The 22,483-nt window shown below is 39.8% G+C and overlaps 2 protein-coding genes across 7 annotated transcripts in view; both read right to left on the reverse strand.

The window, feature by feature from the left end:
• The window catches only part of peak1 (pseudopodium-enriched atypical kinase 1), a 90,685-nt gene extending 85,942 nt beyond the window's left edge, over positions 1-4,743 (reverse strand). For 2 of the 3 annotated variants that reach the window (XM_029434476.1, XM_029434474.1), the window contains exon 1: positions 4,588-4,743. The gene's annotated coding sequence lies outside the window, so the exon portion shown is untranslated. Of the gene's footprint in view, positions 1-870; positions 953-4,587 lie in introns of all 3 variants that reach the window. The other variant, XM_029434475.1, reaches the window with a different exon arrangement.
• Positions 4,744-11,403: 6,660 nt separating this feature from the next.
• hmg20a (high mobility group 20A) lies at positions 11,404-22,233 on the reverse strand. Of its 4 annotated transcripts, none has more exons than XM_029434494.1 (9): positions 22,078-22,233; positions 19,668-19,773; positions 19,298-19,507; positions 17,837-17,969; positions 17,053-17,090; positions 16,085-16,157; positions 15,547-15,762; positions 13,756-13,888; positions 11,404-11,888 (listed from the first exon to the last, which is right to left on the reverse strand). In XM_029434494.1, the coding sequence occupies exons 2-9, from the start codon at positions 19,731-19,733 to the stop codon at positions 11,885-11,887; spliced, it is 873 nt and encodes a 290-aa protein (XP_029290354.1). In that variant the 5' UTR covers positions 19,734-19,773; positions 22,078-22,233; the 3' UTR covers positions 11,404-11,884. The 4 variants fall into 4 exon arrangements, with proteins under 4 accessions (XP_029290354.1, XP_029290351.1, XP_029290352.1 ...); XM_029434491.1 differs by having other exon boundaries at positions 16,085-16,160; positions 22,078-22,232; XM_029434492.1 differs by lacking the exon at positions 22,078-22,233 and adding an exon at positions 20,028-20,222 and having other exon boundaries at positions 16,085-16,160.
• Positions 22,234-22,483: the final 250 nt, after the last annotated feature.

The following is a 22,483-nucleotide window of genomic DNA, read 5'->3' on the forward strand; positions in this document are numbered from 1 at the left end:
CTGCACTTTATCAGGATCCAATGACCTTCTAAAAACCTGGAGTGTCTTTTTTTTTTAAGGAGCAACTACATAGACAAATCTGCGATAGTATAAGAAGGGGAACAATGTTGTTTATCACAAAGAATGTGACATTTGGAAGAACTGAAGTAGGGCTGAACTTTGTGGAGTTGACGACCTCGAATTGGAGAGGCAAAATTATGATTGTTATGCTGAACTTTAGACCTTGATCCTTATTTTCAAACTCACTAACTATACATTTTTAAAAATAAACCTAGAACTTAGCAAGGGCAGCATTTTCAGTCAACTGTTGAGTGTTAATTCATTTTGATCATTTATTCATGTGTAAAGGGGAAACTGTGAGCGCGATATTGGAATAAATATGAGCAGTTTACTGCCCCTGACCTCACCAAGAATATCAAAAATTAAAATATGAATGTGATACCGCATGCATCTCCATAAAGAAATTGGTATTTTACTTCCCCGGTGGGTCAGCGTGCAGACCTAGCTGCAGAAGTGAGAAAGGATTCAGTGCCTTGTTCAGAGACACTTCAGAAAATGCGACGCGTGAACCTGGATTGAGAGGCAGGTTTTGAGACGGAATCACACACACAGAAGTGTGATTACAGTCCGCACATCACATTTGCATCCTAAGGTGATAAGCTTGAGTAAGCAAAAGAAACAACACTGATTCATCCAATTTCACTACAAACTACAGCAATAACATTTGCATCTGGTGTGAGTAACACTACTGTTCCATTGCAACTGGCCCCTCTTTGAGTGTGTGTGTGTGTGTGTGTGTGTGTGTGTGTGTGTGTGTGTGTAGGTGTGTGTGTGCGTGTGTGTGTTCGCTCCTTAACCTTTGGGTCACACCTGTTTCCTAGCTCAAGCCCAGGCTCAGGCTAAGGGGGCGAGGTTGAGGGTCATGGTGTCACATGGCACTTCCTTCTCAGATCTGTTTCAGAGCCCACACAAACACATTCATTCTGTCAACCAAGAAATGACCTATTATTTATGTCACTTCATTTTCTCCAAATGTTTGTGGGATTCATATCAACCAAACACATTTGGAAATCTCTCAGTTGGCCGTATAGATTTAAGCATGAATACAGTCTATTGATGTAAATGTTGTAATTTACCTTATGACAGGAACACGAAGATACATTTTTCTTGGAATTTGAGCAAACCTTTATGCAATTTAATGTAGAGGGACTGTGCATAATGACACAATGTCTTTGAAGTGTACTGCAGTGCACAATCATAACTCAATCGCTTCCTCCAAAAATACTATTCTGCCTCAGGGAAAAAAACAATGCTAATTTTGAATCAATGATTCGATACGCAAAAGGAAAACAAAGAATATGAAACAGATTATCTATGTAATGCTGATGTTCAGAGATGCAGCACTGGCTCATCAAGATAATTAGTGTATTGGAACTTCTTAAGTTTGTTTCGTTTTCGTTTTTAGAGAGGCAAACAAGCAGAGCGTGTCTGCTTTATCATTCAAAATTCAAAGATTAGAATTTGTTTCATTGCTAACTGGCATCTGCTTCGTAAACTAAACTATTCTCTGTGCACACAGTGAGAAGCCTCAGTTCAGAAGAAGCTCGTTGATCTTTCTGGCAAACAGAAACAACTGAATCCTCCCCATGCACTTGAATATGAAGGGAATGATTTTGAACATCTCACTGCACTGCAATTTCACGATATGCCTCGAGGCCAGTGAGTCATCTACGTCAATCCTTCACAACACAAAAAGAGCCTTTTGTAAAGGAAAAGGTAATTTACTTCACATTCATGTCATCTCCTCTAACACATCGCTGTAATAGTGTTGATCAATACAACAGCTGAATGCCTGTGGTAGGCAAACAGAAAGGTGAAAGGCAGATCATATACATGAGACTGTACATGTATAGCATCTGCAAATAACAAATGTCATGAAATGCTTCTGCTCATTTAGTTATATATCCTGCAGCTGTCAGACTTCATCTCTATCAGTCAAAGACACTGTGAGACACACACAAAGACCTCTTGCAGGACCTATGAAATAGAAAGATCAAGATCACCACAAAACACTATCTTCCTGTTGCTCCCCACAAAGAATGTCAGGTATGTTCACATTCACAATTCAGAAATGTAGGAAACAATCCAGAAAATATTTGTCCCACTCAGTTTGGGGACGGACATCCGCAGGGCACATCTGAAATCTCTGCAAATCTGCCACCCCATCCGCTTTAAACAGGTGAAGAAGTAACAATGTCAGATCCCTGCCTTTGTTGACACTGTCAACCTCACGAGTGGTAATCAAAACAAGAGCAAGGAACAAGTAAAAACAAGAACTGGCAACTACAGTCCCACATGAACGCACAAAGAAGATCTCATTTATCAAGAGTCTGTTTTCAATGGGCTGAGGTTTAGAGCTGTAACGTACCTCAACTTCCACTGGCCTGAACTTGTGACACTGAAACTGAAGAATGTTTCACTTTCACAAACACAGGCTTCACATTAAAAGAAGGGTTTGTTGTTCTTGTTATTGCAGAAGATCAAAAGATATAAAGGATTTCAGCAGAAATGCAAAAAGGATTTGATTGCTATGGAGTGGTAAGGTTGTTGTTTTCCTGCTACAGCTGACAATATGTTTGCACATCTTGAGACATCTGACCCACAAGTGTGATGTGTGATTTTGTGAAAGATTATGAGCAAGATGAGCAATTAGCTGATTAACAATATTTGCAGCGCTCTACACTGCTCATTGTCTCTTCACGCTTAGACCTAGAACTGAAACAGTTAAGTAAATTCATGTATTAGTTGAACCGTTCTCGTAAGTCCTTAACATGTTTTATTTCTTATTTTATAAAATGCCTCACATTCATTGATTCCAGCATTTCAAATGTAGGAATGTTCTGCTTTTCTTTGAGATATGTGATAGTAAATGCCTTTGGGTTTTGGATTATAGGTTGAACAAAACAAGTTTTTAGAACAGTTTTACCGTGAAACTAAATATTGTTTTCAATTCTGTCCTGAACAACAAAACAGAAATGTTCATTCTTGCATGCAGTCTGTTGCCTACCTCAGAATAATGGGAACCAGAATTACATTTTTGATAATACTTTGTCCTTTCTTCAAACTAACTACACACTATGAATTATTCTTGAACCTTTAGCCGCTGTCCATCAGATTAAATACTCTCTAGTCTAGACGGTTCAGAAATCACCAAAGACTTTGATGTTGACAGGTGAAAATATCACCTTTAAAAAACGTTCATGTTTCTCCTACAACCTCCAATTTGCTCACTTACACACCCGCATTAAAATTTTAATTTCTGTCATTACCTGTCAGAGCCTCCATGCACAATCTCCATTTTTTTAGATAACCGGCAATTAAGAGAAGCAATTTCCAATAGAAAATTAAATACAGTACTGATACTGTTATAATGTGTGTTAGTTAATGCTGTAGGCGAGAGAAAGTAATGTTCAAAGCATGCCTCTGATAAAAAAAACTATTACTAGTATTAAAGCCTGGTGTAATATACACAGCTCATTTATGTAATACATTAGCTACCACATGTCTTGTGGAGTCTTGTGTAGATGTCTTGACATGGGGATAATGTGGGCGATCATTTGTAAAAGGGGTCTCACCTGGGTCAACCTAGACCAGAGGTCAAGACAGGATGATCCCCTACACCTGTACACCATGTACAGTAGGGTAAGGGGGGGTAAACTGCACCTTTAAATAATATAGTATACTCAATCCAATCTTTTTTTTGTTTATTTATTTAGCAAATCAGTATAACTCTAAATGTAAACGCACATCAGAGACTCACACTTGGTGACAGAAAGATTTTTTTATTTTATGAGTTTATTGTTATAACTTGACGTTACAGTAGTAGCGAATATCTCTTCTGCAGGTGACAACGCTCATTGCTCTGCATGTCCTTATTATAATAATAATAATAATAATAATAATAATAATAATAATAATAATAATAATAATAATAACTAAATATCTCTCATATAAAACCATCTCCTACTATTTTCCTGAAAAAAAACAAAAAAAGAAAGACCCGTGGTGGTCCCTGGACTCCTGTTTGTTCGGCAGCGGTAAGTTCCTATCCCATTTTGTAAACACCGAGAAGTTGTATTTAGGGTATGGGCTCCTTCCCAAACCAGGAGGACGCTAAACTAAACTTTTGACACAAGCAGCAGCATCAACTGTCTGAACAAACGGAGCAAGTCCACCAGTAGTGTAACCCTCACTCAACTTATGACAGCAGCAGCTAACGTTAGTTATGTTGCAACGTTACGAAGTGTGCACGCGATCGCTAACTACCTATCCTTCACTACCGTAACACGTAGCAACGGCTAGCAAACTTCTCCGCCGTGTTCGCGTCCCCTGGTGGACTGCGTTACAGTATAAGCGCTAACGTAACTCACAGAGCCGTTAGCTTATCCGTGAAGACACGACATTTCCCCCTTGCTGTACAAACTGGAACTTGGCAGCCGAAGGAAACTGCAGAGACTTGTGGCTTGAGACACTTTCAATTTGGGGAGGGGGGGGGGGGGAAGGAACCCTTAGCTAACTTTTCCATACCTTTCAAACGCCGAATATCTCCCCGCCGATACTACCACTACTTGGCAGCCATAAATCCTGGTTTTGACAACGTCGTCCTCGGCAGGAATAACGAAAATCCGAGAGTGTGTAGCTGAACTGTTGCCAGTGCCAGTGTTTTCTCGCACACAGCTCCTCTCTGCGTGGCTCCGGTAACAAACAGCCGCTGCAGTTTTTTCCACCAGCCTGGAGCGGGAGCGAGCGCACTGGGATACTGGGCAGGCCAGTGAAACCGCGTGCACGCGCAATTTACAAGGCATACCAAACCGTCTGTAGAAATGTGGAAATCGCAGACGTTCAAACTGTTTGTTCTGCATGTGTAATAACAATGAAACATGTATTTTGTCACGTTATGAGATATGAGTTTGCAATATGGTAAATTTGGTTTTTTTTGCAACTTTTCACGAAAGTGACAGGATGTGAAAAAGTTAGTTATTAATCAGTTAATGAATCAATTAAATGAAAGAAGTGGAGCCTGAAGTTATTTTCACAAAAAGTCAAGAAGGAACTTTCACGCTGATTTTTTTTAACATGGATTCACAAAATAATTATATGTTGTTGCTAATGTGTCCATCTTTTCTATTTCAAGACCGTTTTATATACAAATATGTACTGACAGCAGGTGCAATTAATATAATAATAGCTAGATTCAATTAGATTTAGCCATCATCATTAATATTTATTACACCAGTGTGTTTCCTACTTTGAAAAGCCTAAATGTCTGCAGAGAAAAAAATCCATATTCAATTTCACATTTAATTAGTCTCCAAAGTAAGTTTATGAAAATGTGATCTGCAAATGCAATTTCACATAGGCGATCATATCCTTATACAGATGGTAAGGGACTCTGGGTAAGGCATCTTTTATAGTCAGTATTCAATGTTTAGTGTTCAGTGTTCAATGTTCAGAGGTTTTAAAAAAAAGTTTTTTTACTTAAATACAATGTTGAAGTGGTTAGGGTTACAGGTTTACGTCATACAAAACATATCAGAGGGAAACCTTTTACGTATTACTTTACCACATTTCTTTTGACAGCTATAGTTATTTTGCAGAACAAGATTTCCACATACAAAACATCTGAACAAACAATCTGAAATAGTATGAGAATACTACTCTTAAAGGGGCTAGTCTTCATAACAAGTACTTAATATTTAAAGTACATTTTGTTGTACGACATTTGACTGAAAGATTTGTACTCGTAATGGAATATCTTTGCATTGTGGTATTGATACTTTTACTCAATTGAAGGATTGCAATACTCCTTCCATCACTGCCAATGACCTTGTATGTTACATTTCATTGAAGCATACCTCCCATGCATTACTATTTTATTCTCGGGTATGACATATATGTTGCTGTGACATTAGTTTGTCACAGTGTTTCATGCCTCCAAAGAAAAGCCACATTCACTGATGATGAATTATGAGACCACACGTCAAAGCTTATGTGATTTCTAGTAATTTGGAAAACTGTGTTTAGATGGAAAAGACTGCTGACATGAGGAGGAAGCAAACTGATGTGCAATACAAAGCCACAGTGAGTGTGTGTATGTTAAAGTTATTGGAAAACGTTGAGAGCCGTCAGTGTGTCTTTAACTGACACTAGCTTCTCAGAAGGGATAATGACTTCTGGAGAGGAAATCCCCTCCTCTCCTGCTGCCTTCAGGTGCTGTTGGAAATATTCTAATCATAATTAAAAGCCAAGTTCACATGAAAATCACAGGTAAGTGGTAAGTGTAACTGTAAAATTATCTGTTTTTTCATTCTACTCTAAGTAATGTTTAGGATACCAACAGCGTTTGTAATAAATCACACGTGTAGATGTTGGATGTTAATGCTTTGCAATTCAGATCGCAGGCAGTGTGTGGAAGCTTTAACCTGTTCCTGTCCGGAGAGTCTTGAATAAAAATCCAGTAAAGTAATACATTGTTTGTTACAGGCAGCAGCAACAATAGTTAAGACACTTACAACTTTAAGAACTTAGACACAAGAGCTTATGAGTAGAACCTGAAGGCAACATGCATTTGGGAAGAGGAGGAGGAGCTGAGCCAAAGGTTGACATGTGGGAATGACTCACGTTTTTTAACACATTCCAAGCATTGTTTCCTCCTCCTCCCTGCCCCTGCCAGGCACTGAGGCCAAGGTTTTTCCAGGGCTGGGGGAGATGGTCCGGATGATGGAGCAAAGAAGAGGAAGGATGACTCGCATTTTCCGCCTTTGCCGATTTAGAGTAATTCTCTCATTCGCCAGCTGAATAAATAAGACTCTGGGTTTTGTATGATTTAATTAAACCTGCAGAAGAGTGACATGCATGTCTTAAGAGATTATCTAAGGAAGGAGCATGATATAAAAATGAAGGGCACAACCCCATTTGGAAATTGTTCATTTGAAGAAGTTTGCTTTTGCATTAGATGCTGAGGCAGTTTTAAAAAAGCCCTTTAGGGTTTAGAGCATTACTGTATAATAGTGGTATGTTGTAAGTAAAGTCAAGGTAATGTCAGAGGAGCTTTAAAAATATCAAGACAAATATCTTTTTTGACAAATTCTGTCATATTGTATTACTACATTACAGTATTTTGTGATGATTTGTAAGCAGTGGCGTTCCAAAAGCATGTATACCTTGACAAGATCACTTTACCGTTCCACTTTTTTGTCTGTATGACCAAATAACTTTGAAATAGATAAATGAGAGGTCAACAAAGTAAATCAATATGCATAAAGCAACAATTGTATTTCATGCAATACCACTAACAAACTCTGTTATACACTGGTTTTATCATCAAATGTGTCAAAGTGATCAAAATAATCAATATCAAAGGTTTTAAGGAAAATTAAATTTCAAAAAAACATTTAGGTCATCTGATACACTGGCAGCAGTAAAGTTGGTCGTTGAAATCTGAGCCTGAAATGTTGTCACAAGCAGTTTTAGCATCACAGTCACTCCAACCGATGTTTTCATGAGGGTGTTGAGCGAGCCAGTCACATAAAGCGAAGATAATCCAATCTGAGAAAGTGAGGCAGAGACAGGGCGGTGTGAATCAGGGTCGGCCGGGAAAGACGCAATGAAATTTGAAGTGACTCAGAAACAACAGAGTTTAAAATAAGGACACGGTCCTCGATGATGAAATAGAAGAAACAATTAAGATTTTACTTTTCCCTCCTGTGGAAGTAAAAGAAGCTGACACACGTTACAGAGTCTCAATCTAAAGAAACATCATGTCACCCATCAATGTATCTCACACACCTTTTCTACATATGATAGAATAGTTTGCCCATTGTCGTATCAACATGCTTTTCTTTGAGGAAACTCACAAAAATGTTTGAACTGGAGGGATATCTGTCTCCTGTCGAATCCCTTTACTTCCATAAGAACTCATTTCCTCCAGACATGTTGAGAAAAAGCCATGAAAGGAGGCATTCTACCAGAAGACATGAGTTACAGCCTTTGTTAAAGTATTTTTAAGCAAACCACAGATGACAACCAAGACACCAGCTGCAGGGAAGCTCTGCTTGTGTAAGAGCTGACCTTAATGTCCCATCAGGAAACTTAACTGAGAATCATAAGACATTATTCCGCTGATCTGTTTGAAGAGGAACTGTAACGTTATTATAGATGATCCTACTCATCATTCGCTGTTGCATCTCACTGTAGATGATAAACACATTTCCATTAATGACACATAATCAGGGCAGAGCCACATTGCCATGCCTGAGTACACTAGCTTATTTTGACCATAACAGTGCACGGGATTGTGCTAACAGAAACCATTCAGGACATCGAGACCATTAAGTGCCAATTCAGCACATGACGCCTGACTCATCCCCTCTGCTCTGAGTCACTCCCTCCCTCCGCTGGTCCAGGATCTGGGGCTCTTTGCTTGAGCTGGCTCCTCTCTCATAATGTCAACCTGCCACTCCACGGGCAGGAAGCTGGCCATGGATGCAGACATGACCCCGCTGAGGAGGAAGGGGCTGTTTTCATTTCACTGGGTCTTTCTTTGTGAAGACAAAGACTGGGTGCGATGAGGGGTTGGCGAGAGGAGGGCAAGCCGCGGGATATCATGAGGGACTGGAGCACAGTCACACTGCTTCCAATAATTTGGTCATGTCTCAAAATAGATTTGTGGAGAAATATTAGCAGCTTGGAGGTACGTGAAACAGGTCAACGTCAGGACCTAAACTCAAGTCAAAATGTCATAACAAGGTATGAGCCGTTACTCGTATCCCTTATCCCCCTTTTCTGTGTTGTGTTTTTGGAGCTTTGGGGCAACATCAAAGCAAAAACAAAAAGCTGTAGCTAAGCTCATTATACAAATGAGCTTCGGGGCCTGCTGCACACACCAAGCAGTTCACATGTGAAAGATGATACCACAAGTTAAAAGGTAAACAATGTCTCACTGGACACAGAAGCTTCACTGGATGTAGTTCATGTCCCAAAGCACATCTAACACAAACACAAGAGCTTTGGAGATTTCTTTAGATTTTTCATTTTTTAGCCACAGCATGGCTGCAGGGACGGTGATGTCGTCCAAACTGATTTAGTTCAACAACATTAGAGGAATTGACACGAAATGTTGTACCAACATTCATGGTCCCCAAAGGATGAAACATAATTACTTTGGTGATCCCCTGACTTTTCCTCTACTGTCAACACAAGCTGGTCGCTTTGGAGAAAAAGTGTCAGCTAAATGAAATGTAATGTCATGTTTTAAGTAGAATATCGTAACTACTGTTGGATGGATTACCACAACATTTAATACACACATTCATGTCCCCGCCAGGATGAAGTACAATTACTTTGGTGACCCCTTAACTTTGAATCTGTTCAATACTTTGGTTTATGACCAAATACCTGCAAAAGTATTGACATTCCATCATTCTGTGTTTTGTGATCATTTGCAAATGTTAGCATGCTAACACACTAAACCAGGGGTGTCAAACATGCAGCCTACGGGGCACACAAAACCGGCCCGCCAGAGGGTCCAATCCGGCCCGCGGGATGACTTCGGCAAAGTGTAAAGATTGGTTGTTTTGATCATAAAGTAAAACAATGTTCCAGATACCTGTGACGAAATGTGTTGTACCTTTGTAGATACACTGTGATCTGTAAGTTGTAACACATGTGTACATGATAAACTGAGGTACAATATTGTTGAAATTGCACCTTTTTTCTTAAGAAATTTCAGGTTCATAATGTTTTGTAAAAAGATAGTTCATTAAATTTGAACATTTTCAGAATGTACTTTTTTTGCACTAAAACGAAGGGAAACATTTGGAGTTGTGGTTATTTACAGGTTATCATGCTGTGATGTCACTGGTCCGGCCCACTTGAGATCAAATTGTGCTGCATGTGACCCCTGAACTAAAATGAGTTTGACACCCCTGCACTAAACCAACATGGACAACATGGTAAACAGTATATCAGCATGTTAACATGATCATTGTGAACATGTTAGCATGCAGATGTTAGCATTTAGCTCAAAGCGTTGCTGTGTATATTGCCTCAGAAGTCCGCTAGCGTAGCTGACTGTCTTGTTAAAGGACACGTTGTTCACAAACTGTTTTAAATCTGCAGATAGATTGCTCATTTTCCTTTGACAATAAAATTATATTACTACCAAAAGAAGCTGGCATTTGATCAACTTCCAGGTTGTAAAATGTCAAACTTTCATAACAACCTGTAAATTGCCAAAGTCCTCTCCACACTGCATCACATGACACAGGAAGCTCGGCTCTGAGGAGCTGGACCTTCGCAACGCGCATGCAAAACTTAAACATGTCCGCACATATAATCAGTATCATAGCAGTCAGCGATCTGTGTATTGTTAGCTCACTATATACACCGACACACTCTCTTGTGGGAACAGAACATCTGTTAGGGACATAACACTGCGACTCATGCAGCCATTGTAGACAGGAAGTCTCAGCTGGCAAAGAGGAAATGGGCATCCGTGAATGGAAACAGGAAAGGCTCATAATATAAAGTCAAAAAGAAATACAGTACTATGCTAGCAACTTGATACTTGGCGTCCAAGTTAATTGGTCAGCTTTTGATCAGACAAATAGGAATTCATTTAAAATTTCCAAGCAAAGTATAACGTAAAGCTGATTTATTTGACCGGATTTATGACAGTCATCTACAGCCATTTTGTTCCTCATTCGAGGCCGTGTGAGTGGGAAAATCCTGCAGCATCATACAGTAGGTCGTTGTTTCCCCAAGCTGAGTGCAGCCAAGTGGCTGTGAATGTTCCACAGTGCAAAGTAATTGGTCTCTTTCTCCAGATTCTGGTAAATTACAGCAGAGCTGCTTAATTAACCTAACCAACCCAAATCTGTTCGACTCCAAATCTGCTGTAAGTGAAGCTATGGCGCTGAATAAGCACAATTACAAACACTTGACGTATTACAGCAGATTAGTCTCATAATTCTTTTTGATAGTTACTTAAAAACTAGGCTGTTAAAAAGCAACAATTATTACTAATGTGATAAATCTCAAACATTTACAGTAGTTTGGCAAATACTAATACTTGTACTAATACAAATACTTGTCAAATTGTATACACGCCATCAAAGAGATCGTTCTAACACTTTATAGTTGCTGTTTTATAAACTACAGAAACTTTATTTATTTATTTTAACAGATATCTTTTCGGCATTTCTGCTTTATTGCATCGTGATAGTTTGAGCTACTGAGACTTCCTGAATAATGGTACCCAGTGTATCTAACTTTGACTTTCATTTCAGTGCAAACATATTCCCAGCATGTCGTCAACGTGTCCAAACAAACCGACTGCTCAGGTGATGTAAATACGTTTATTGAAAACACAAACACTTTTTCACACAGGGAAAAAATAAATGGCACATGTTTGTCTTCAACAGAGTATAAAAAGGAAAGTATTTATTCGGATATAGTAAATACAAACCCACTGATTTTTCCTTTGATCAGAACATGTTTGCTAATGCTTTAGATATCGTTGTGAAAGCATTTGCTATAAATGGACATAAAGACAGAACAGGAGCAATGAGTGACATAAAACACTCTCATGTCCTACCATTTGATTATTTTACAAAACAAACTACATCTATATTAAAGGGTAAACAGAGTTTAAAAAAAATGTAAAACAATAATAAATAAATATGAGACGCTACATCACCTTCACTTACATCAACTTAGCAGAGTAACAAAAGATGCTTTAAAAATAAATTGGGAGGACAGATGGACAGGAAGATCCACCGTCAAGGAGCAGCCTCTGCTGTGAACCTCAATCCTTTAGGTCCAATTATCTGGCAAAGGTATGACAGCAAAACACTCATTATTCATTCACTGAAACAAAGAAATATCTAACAATCTGAAACAATTAGGAAGCTTGAGAAAAGCTAATAAAAGGATGTTCAGGTGAAACTGTCCATTAGACTCATGTATTTATGTCCAACTGAGAAAGACATTTTAAAGGCTTCTTTAATAAGGCAATACATTTTATTGACAATTAAACAAAAATGTGATCCAACTCTCTAATAAACTATGTTCCCCCAAGAACATTACGATCATCCACTACTGGCTTATTAAATGTTCCCAGAAACATCCAAAAGAACATCGGGGATGCAGCCTTTTGCAATTATGCACCAAAGCTATGGAACACTTTACCTGCAGACATTAGGGAGGCAAGCTCTCTCAAGTATCTTCAAAAGTAAACTAAAAACATATCTCTTTACTTTAGCCTTTTAATAGTGATATTTTATATCTCTTTACTTCAGCCTTTTAATAGTGATATTTTATATCTCTTCACTTCAGCCTTTTAATGGTGATATTTTATATCTCTTTACTTCAGCCTTTTAATAGTGATATTTTATATCTCTTTACTTCAGCCTTTTAATAGTGATATTTTATATCTCTTCACTTCAGCCTTTTAATGGTGATATTTTATATCTCTTTACGTCAGCCTTTTAATAGTGATATTTTATATCTCTTTACTTCAGCCTTTTAATAGTGATATTTTATATCTCTTCACTTCAGCCTTTTAATGGTGATATTTTATATCTCTTTACTTCAGCCTTTTAATAGTGATATTTTATATCTCTTTACTTCAGCCTTTTAATAGTGATATTTTATATCTCTTCACTTCAGCCTTTTAATGGTGATATTTTATATCTCTTTACTTTAGCCTTTTAATAGTGATATTTTATATCTCTTTACTTCAGCCTTTTAATAGTGATATTTTATATCTCTTCACTTCAGCCTTTTAATGGTGATATTTTATATCTCTTTACTTTAGCCTTTTAATGGTGATATTTTATATCTCTTTACTTTAGCCTTTTAATGGTGATATTTTATATCTCTTTACTTTAGCCTTTTAATGGTGATATTTTATATCTCTTTACTTTAGCCTTTTAATGGTGATATTTTATATCTCTTTACTTTAGCCTTTTAATGGTGATATTTTATATCTCTTTACTTTAGCCTTTTAATGGTGATATTTTATATCTCTTTACTTTAGCCTTTTAATGGTGATATTTTATATATTTTTATCTTAGTCTTTTAATGGTGCCACTTTAAACTAATTTAAATGATTTCATAAATGTTTGTCATGCCTGGTTTAACATTGAATGTGTAAAGGTAACTGAGATGAATTTCAGAGTGTGTATTTTTGAAAGGCCTGAGATCAAATAGACTGTTTTACCATGGGAAAAAGAGGAAGGTTCTCTGATAAATGTGTATTGGAGAAAAACTGGCTTTAACCGAATGGAGTAAACCAGTTGAAGGGCAACAGGGGCCCATTGTTGATCTCATGCTTTCAAAATATGGCTCTGACAGTTTAAAACATTTACAAGAATAGTGTGATGAATGTGATTTCCCGGCAGGAGGGTCGTTAAGTACGACACAGATACAGAAAAACTAGGCGTGATTTCCAATGTTATTTTATACTATTTTAATTCTGCTATTTTTATAATGGTACTTCAGACTCATTTACATCAACACCTATTATTGTACTGTAAAAGCTCTTATTCTGTCCTTGTACTAATTGTTATGTTTTAGCTGTGAAGCACTTTGGGCTGCAATTCTTGTATGAAAGGTGCTATACAAATAAAGCTTATTATATTATTATTATTATTATTATTATTCGTTAGATTTATCGATCATTTAAATTCTCACCTGTCCAAACGGTTGACCACGTCTCTCACGGTGTTGATGAGATTCTCATGTTCTTGGGGGCTACTGACGATGACGCTGTGGAGCTTCTTCATGTAGGAATCAATGCTGTCCAGAGTGGGCGTTTCTCCACTGGCTGCGGGACGACAGGTTTGTGATGTTAGTACTTAAAAATGCATTCAGTACATGCGGTTGTTTTTAAGGTGAAAGATTATAACAGGACGACATAAAGCTTGAAAAGGTACAAATGGGGGTAGACAGTTTATAATACAATGATTGTTCCACTAAGTGAAGTGTCATTTGTTTCTTATTAATGGCCACAGAGTGTATATAAAAAACTTTCATCCGCTTTCGCGTTTACAGATATGGATGTTTTACGTTGGAACATTTTTGGCGGCGGCGGAGATGACCACTAAAGAAACCACGGGCTCAATTCAATATGACAACATCAGTCAGAATATGAATGATGCGAGCACAACGACACCATCCACGACTTGTCGCTACGGATGCTTTCGCTGCAAGCAACATCAAAGGATGTCCCACGACTGCATTGAAATATTTAATATTGAGCAAGTGCAATGACTGGCATCTCCAGTTTTCTAGTTAACCTACATAAAGCAAGTTAATTAATGGAAATGGCTCAATTGCCGCAAGAACCAATAAAATCGGAGGTAAACATGCTTATACTCGGAGAAAGCTTTGAAGTTAGCGGTTAAACATTTATCAACACTTTCTTCCAAGCTGAATGTGCCACAGAGCCTCCCCGAGGCTGGGTCTAAGTGGATTTTGCAATCATCTTTCATCGTCGAGCTCTTATGAAATAATTCCAGTGGTGTCACTCGGTGCTGTTTGCAGAGTCCGTGTCTCTGCTGTGTGAGCAAGAAATTCAAATAGGTGTGGAGCAAACGACGAGAGAAATCCTGTGGGTGTGAGCTCGGCACGGGTTCCTGTGTGTGCAGAAAACAAGTATAAACAAGGTAGGGAACGGCATTCCTTCAATTTAAATAAGGAACAGCTTTGAATTAAGAAGAGCTCACGGCCTGAGTACATGACCAGACTCTGAGAGGACAGCAAGGCCGTCCCACAGGACAATCTGTTTTCAGAATTTATCTCTACAGGACACATGTGAGAGTTCAATGCACAGCGGGTGTTTGAACATGCCCGTCATTCATGTCTCACCAACTTAAACTCGGACTCTGGGACCAATAGTTTACCGCAGTGCTTGCGTTTGTGTCTAGGGAGGCATTAATGGTATGAGATATTAAGTCAAAAGCGGTATATAATGTGCATTGATCGATATCAGCAAGCCCATAAGCCACGTCGCACTTTCAGAAATAAAAGCAAAGCTGTTTTATTTCCCCTCACACCGCAGAATGTACATTTAATTTTCGTCGAAGATTCCCAAAATGAATGGTTAAATTCTACACTGTCGTAACAGATGAGACAAGAACTCTTTATCAGCAAATATCTGGCAAACTGACTGGGAAAGTGCTGAGTCATGTATCATCTTTTCATTGAGACAAAAAAAAAGACAATTCTATCTGAAGAAGTTCCCTTAGTTAGAATAGATGCAAGTGGAATAATCATTACTCATTTCTCAACAGGTGAAAGCTGCTGGAAACACTTCACAGTGGAGTTTTCTTTGTGTGATTAAATCACAAATATATTTTTATATATTGACACAAAACTTTACCATATCCGCTGCTTCTGTTACCTTTCACAATAAGAGCCCCCAGACCTTGAGACTTATTTTGCTGTATGCTTGGAACTGAAGAAAGTGACATTGGTTCTCACCTGGCAGAGGTACGGAGGAGAAGCTGGAGGTGAGCGCCTGCCGCAGGGTCTCCAGGTGTTGGTGGAGGAGCCCGTTGCGTCCCCTCTCTTGCATCACGTCACCTTCCAGACGCTCCACTGCCCCGCGCATGCTCTCCACATGTTTCTGCAGCGCTGCGTTGCGCTCCTCGTACTCCATGTTGGTCTTACGCAGCTGCCGCATCTCCGCTTCACGTGCTGGTGTGGAATACAGAAAGACGCAGAGAAAGTGAAAGGATGGGAAGATGAGAGGGAGAAGCCTGGAGCGATGGTACGGCGAAACACAGCAGTCGGTGCCTTCATTTATTTTTGATTTGCTCGGAGAGGTGTGTTCTTTCCAAAGTTTAGGGCATGGCGGAGTTTGTTTGACTGTGGAACTATTCTGGGAGCACTATAACACGAAGTTCTCTTGAGGTAGCAGAGGAAGAGGTTTAGAAACACTTAGACAAATGGAGTTACAGCTCACCGACTACAACAAGTTCCTCAACAAGGACAGCCGGCTGTGTTCAAAGCTCTTTACCTTTGCTGTGGTTGAGAAACTCCTCTGTGAAGATCGGTATATCGAACACAGTTCTGTCCTTCCCTTCTGCATCCTTCTGTTGATAGCCGGAGACAGAGAGAGGGAAGAAGACAAGCTGAAGAGTGAAAACATTTGGCCACACAGCTGACAGTGAGGGTTGGTCATTTATCTGGGCGGTAGGTGGGTGGGTAACTGATTTCATACCTGGCCACAGGGGAAATACAGCGATACAGTTTAAGAAATGAGGAAGGGGAAGTAATTTCATCAGCAGTGCTGCTAAAATATCAAAGGCCCTGAAATGGTTTGCAATACATCTGCAATATAAAAATGTGTTTCACAACAGCGTCACAAGACACCGTGCAGGTTACTCCTTCCTTTTGAAGGAATGCATCATCCATCCTCATTTCTGAACATAATGTGTCCTTTGAAATCTGGAGGGGAAACGACGATACCCGCACAGGAATGCTGATTCCAATGAAGTCACCTTGACCACAACCCTCCAGCAGTATGCTCTAAGCCTCACAAAAAGGAAACCTTTAATTACATGCACAACTTCATAAAAATGAATAACACACTTAGTAGAAGCCAAGTGTTTGGATTACGAACACAAACACAGCACCAAAGAGGATTAACTTCGCTTTGGTGCTGCAACAATAAACACTTAATGGGTCGACCAAGAGGAGGGCGAACACAACAGAATTACGTCGCCGTGTGAGAGAATACCACGGTAACACAACCTCACAATGAAGTACTTTCTTTGCACAGGTTAACTTGACGACTTTTTGAGAAATTTTATTTGAAAGTTGATTGATTTTTATAGCAAATTCATGTTGATTAAGCTTTTAATAACGCTGCTATTCAAACTCATCTGTATTCAGTATGTGTAGCCTTTTGAATCTGTGATAAATAATTGAAATAAATGTGATATTTACACGTTAGGAAAGTGATTGTGAGTGAGAGTTACTGACCTCGTGAAGAGCTTCACTGGCTACCTGGTGCCCAACATCTGGAAAGGAAGCAAAGAATAAAGAAGGAGCACAGCAGATGATTCATGTCCCCCCCCCCCTCCCCTACATCGTGAACCGATAGAATGAATGAAAGCAATAAAAAAAATGATAATCCCATCTCTGCACTCTTTGTTGTGAACCCACAGAAACGAGGCCGAGCATCTACTTCAGCTGTTTGTGTCGTCGACATTTGAGATATTTAAACCGAGATTCATCCAATAGCAACGAAGCAGAGAGATTTAATGTAGACCATGTGTCGTGTTGGCCTCAACTTGAACCATAATTCATAACCTGAACTGCCATGAACTCCAAAAGTATCCCGTCGCCTTTGCCACATTTCCATTGACTGAAGCGAAGTCAGCCAGATAATGGAAATATAAATCATGCAGTAAAACTTCTTCGCCGTGTCAGCCTGTTGTCTTTTTATATAAACTGACATCCTGTTTCAAAGCCGAGCGGCGATAAACATGAGCGTTTAAACAGACCGACATCTTCTACGTTAAGCCACAAAGCAGCTCCAACAGGTCCTCTTATGGTTTGGTGCCTTGCTCATGGGCAACCACATTTCTCAAGCCAGTACACACACACACACACACACACACACACACACACACACACACACACACACACACACACGAAGTGTTTGACTTGCCGACTACTTTATTGAGCAGTAACGCCTCCGAACGACTGCGGGCTAACCGCCAGACTATCTGCTTCCAACGGTTGCCGCCGACTTCAATCTCACCTCCCCTGTGGCGCTTGCCCTTCTGCTTCTCCTGGACCTTCCTGGTGAAATGTTTGTAGGCCTCTGTCTTCTGGTACTTCTCCAGCTCACGCATGTAGCGCTCCTTGTCTCGCTCTGCCTCGTCCAAGTATCGCTGCAGAGAGAAGGAGGAGAGGTGAGAAGAGCTGCGGGTGAGTGGGAGTGATTATTTCATCTGGATTAGTTCCTTTCAAAAAGACAAAAAAAATCAGTCATTTCCAAAATTAATAACCTACATTCACCCAAGGCTTGTAACGAGAAGGAGGGGGGAAAAAAAGCATCTTGTAATATAATTAGTTTGGGAATTAGAGGAAACACTAATAAACCCATGTTCATGCAAAGACCTCGTCCCAGGACACTGGTATATCTGACTCAGTTCTGAACTCGTGGTTAAACAATGTGATACGAATCAGCTCTCCAGGCTCTCTCCCGTCTTTCCATTTCAAAACAAAAACATGTTCAGATTCCTCAAACCTTCTCTGGAAAGCACGGCAAGGAAAACAGAAAGTGCTCACAGTGCATAATGGCAGACAAAGCTGAGGAGTTTGGTTAAAGGACGTGTGAAGCGTTGATGCCGGCTTTTTAAAAAAAAAAGAGTTCATTACATGATTTCGCAAAAACGGAATTAAAAGGTGGCAACATAAATATGACTTATGAGCTACTGGTGGAACTCAGGGCAGTGGAAACTGATCATATGTTCGGTCATCTTTTGATAAGCCCATCCAAGGTGTCCCTGGTTGAAGCACAGCGGGATCACTCATATCTTTGCAGTGAAATATCAAATTGAAATGGAAAACTTGCCTCGACATGTCTGTAATAATAGTTCTTCTATCACTACCGGAGACTTTATCCTTTGTAATCTATTTCTGTGTTTCTTACATCCAAGTTGAGGGCGTATCTAGGACACATTACAAGATGCCTTCGACGACGGCAAGACAATCTGTAAAAAGGATGTCAAACTAGCAAACACAGTCATGTGTTTGCTAGTAAGTCAGCTCTGAAACCGTGACACTGTGGACTCGACGGGCTTTGTTCTGACACTCTTTTTGTGCACAGGGAAAACATAAACGAACGTCTCCGCTGGTTTCAGAGTGTTAAATGTGGTTTGAGATTAAGTGTTGGCGTGTTGCAGCTGAATGTTTCAGTCCCGTGCTTAGGGGCAGCGTTGGCGCAATTACTGAGAGCCAAAAGTAATGACGATTAAAAAAAACACATTTTGCTGCACAGTTTATTTTCTTCCACTGCTTTCACAAAACCTGGATTGCCCTAGTTAGCCCCCACTGTTGCACTAATCTATATGAACACATATATGGAAGCTTCTCGTAGGAGACCTCAGACAGAGTAACACACACAATGCAAAGGAAAGAAATACAGAACTTTGACACTTCATTCTTCACAGTTGTTTGCTCGATGTGTAATCCTGTCTGGACCTTCATCACTGACCTGCTTCTCCTCGGGGGGCAGCTTGCTCCACTCGTTGCCCAGCATCCTTGTAATCTCTGGAAAGGGCACGTCTGGACGCTCCGCTCGTAGCTGCTCCCGTCTGTCGTTCATGAAGCGAACGTAGCCCGTCAGGGGGGCCTTGGGTGCATTGCTGTCCTTCATCGGCTTCTTCCTCTTCCTCCCCTTGGTCCAGCTGCCACGTCTGGGTTTCTTCAAAGATAACAACAACAGATATGCTTTGACAGGTTCAGGTTGCATCCCCCCCCCCCCCCCCCCCCCCTTGATATACACTGGCAGGACATTCTTGGAGTTTGAATTGGAAAAACGGATTAAAAATATGTCATTTGACGTCTGTGTGTTCAGCTCGTACCTCATCTCCATTTCTCTGGCCGTTGTTGTCGGCATTGGCTGCAGGAGATGCCGTCTGCTCCTCCATGACTTCCCTGAGTCAAGTCCCAAACTTTGAATTTCGAGTCCTAAAAAAAAGTCATAATGCACTTTGTCAATTTTGACCTGCAGGTTTTGCATACTGCAATTCGTTTCAGTACGCAAACGGCATCGATGTTTCCTCCTGCCGCTCGGTAACGTAGCGTTAGTTCTTCATGGTTCTCTCCTGCAGCTCGATGCTGTCGGGTCGGTTTAAACAAAGTGGATCTGGGGATTAAGTATCCACTTGAGTTAATGAATGGACAATTCATTCATTTGTGACACGCTTTTAAAATGAACATACTTTTAATCTTTGGGCTTGCGGGAGATTATCAAGTCTCAATATCCAGGTGAAGTCACGACTCGCCAGTCATTGGAGTAGAGTTGCAAGTTTTTGGACTTTGCCACCTCTGGTAAGATCTATAAACCTTAATGCTATACGATCTGGAAAGGTCACGGATTAGTTAACGTAAGGCTTGTGTAATCTGGGGAAGCCAGAGACACATTGCTGCCCAATGAAGGTTGGTTAAGCATTTTTTAAGCCAGGGTTGGACTGAGGCGTGGAGCATTGTCACTAGGGATGCTGCCCAGCCAGGAAGTGGAGAGTTTCTGCTCCAAACTCCTCCCAGTCTTGGCTCCAAACCTTGTCTTGGCCAGCCACATTTCCTCTAATACAAATGTCTTGCTGCTATCAATCATTATTGAGCAAGTGAATGAAAAAAGACACCGCACCCCCGCTCCTCAGAAAGCAATTTAGCCTATTTTCAACAGCAGGAAGGAGTGATGTGGAACTGCCTCTTAATTCGAGATAGGAGAACGGCTACATGCTAAAAAGCTTTTAGAAAAACATGAGGTCTTTACATAAAAACAAAACTCATTTGGAAAACTCAAACAAATCCAAATTAATTCAGGAAGCACTTAATTAAAAAGAATACTGATTCAGAGAACTTCCGGGCAAACGGCCCAGGTTGAGCTCTGAAAAAATAGGAACAACATCCTTGTGTTTTAACCTTTCGCCTCTTCTGAATCACTACGTGGGAAGCGGCCCTCTGTATCCTGGATGTGGTTTCTGCCCCCTGTCACTAAGTACTGTGGGAAAAGTCACCGAGGAATTAGCCGGTCTACCAGCAAAAGCACTTTTAAGAGGAGACTATGTGGGGAAAATTCCCCCTACAGTAAACAGTTAAGAAGGGATTGATGCCTGAGGTCAGTTTCTAGTGACACCTATAAATGACTTCATCACAGATACTGCAGAAGAAAAGCTCTGCTGTTAAGCTTATTTGAGCAAGCCTTAGAACAAACTTTACTCTCAGGTAGGGTTTTAAAAAAACTCTTCAGCTAACAAAGAGAATGGAAAATACTGTTAACTTTATTCCTAGTGTTTTGCTTTCCAAACCCAACAAATAAAAGCTATGCTGCAGCGCCCCCTGCTGGGGGAGGGCGCACAATGCATGATACAATGATACATAGCAGGGAGTTTTACCTGGGCAGAATAATGTAACATTACATTATGTGCTTCACTAGTGTTTCAGAGAATCACTTCATGCACAGACAGTGTTGTATTTGGAAACTTCTAAAACATTGCTCTGTATTTGTTATTGGTAATCTATAGGACTGTGTTCTAGCATTTAAATATCCTATGAATCCTATAATATACTAATGTTAACCTCGCTACAAGGGATACAAAAACAGGTTATTCTAATATTTTACAACCCAAATAAATAGCTAAATGCAATTAAATACCACAGTATATTAGTATATTAGCTTGTGGCGTTGCATGTTGGTTGTGTGGCACTTTCTGTATGAGCAACCAGTCAGCAGGGTTGAAAGCGTCGGCTAACATTAATGTTAATCTACATTAATGTAAGAAAATCATTAATGTGGGCAGAATGTAATGTAACGTAGGAACCTATATGTACCATTAAAGTGACAAACATTAACACGTCGATGGAATTCATAAAAACAAAACGTATCAGCTGGCAAACAGCACCATAATTGGCTAACGTCAGTTAAATTAACGAGCAACTTTAACAGCTGCAGTGCATGAAATGCGGTCACTACGGGATAATGCTAAGTTCACCTGTCAGATATTCATGTCGACTAACGTTAAGGTTAAAAATCAAAAGCGTATTGAAGTTATCCTGATTAGAAACAATGGTGTCTAGCAGTTGGACTAGACTGATGTCCTGCTGGCTAGCTAGCTAGCTTTAGCCCTCAGTTAGCAAGCTGTTAGCTAGCAGACGAGCAGCTAACGTTCTGCTTTAGTTTACGTTAACTCGTCAAGATGCGATTTGAAACGTCATTAAATTAGATATTTAATGTACATTTAGAAAAACCATCGAATGAAAACTAACCTTAGATAACGTAATCCGTAGCTGTACCTGTCCAAATGATTTTCCTAATCAAAACAATACAGCAGCAGTCACAACATAGAATCAAACCACATAGACAGGCATGTAGCTCAGGTTTGACTTCGCCCTGCAAGATACTGTTATGTCTGCCTGTGTGTTGTAAATATTGTATCAGATTTGTGTTTGTGCTTTGTTTGAGATGAGAATAACGAGGGAATCAATACAAAAAAATCAGAAATGTATGGTAAATAGATAAGAAATGTTGGCAGTAACTGGATATATTCCGATTCAGCCTATAAAAGATACACACCAGAACCAGCAAAAATATATAAAGTAGATGATGTGCTTTTTACACGTTAATGGAAACCAACCATATAGTCATGGAAGCAACACAAAGAAAAATAAATTA

Source organism: Cottoperca gobio, chromosome 6 (genome assembly GCF_900634415.1).
Source record: "Cottoperca gobio chromosome 6, fCotGob3.1, whole genome shotgun sequence".
Taxonomy (NCBI): Eukaryota; Metazoa; Chordata; class Actinopteri; order Perciformes; family Bovichtidae; genus Cottoperca; species Cottoperca gobio.

Excerpts from the sequence above, each read along its gene's own strand:
- hmg20a (XM_029434491.1), bottom strand. The coding sequence starts at position 19,733 with ATGGAGGAGCAGACGGCATCTCCTGCAGCCAATGCCGACAACAACGGC. Across the intron at positions 17,091-17,836 it reads GGGCAAGCGCCACAGGGGAG|ATGTTGGGCACCAGGTAGCC; the intron begins GTGAGATTGAAG and ends CTTCCTTTCCAG. Across the intron at positions 15,763-16,084 it reads GTTTCTCAACCACAGCAAAG|CACGTGAAGCGGAGATGCGG; the intron begins GTAAAGAGCTTT and ends ATTCCACACCAG.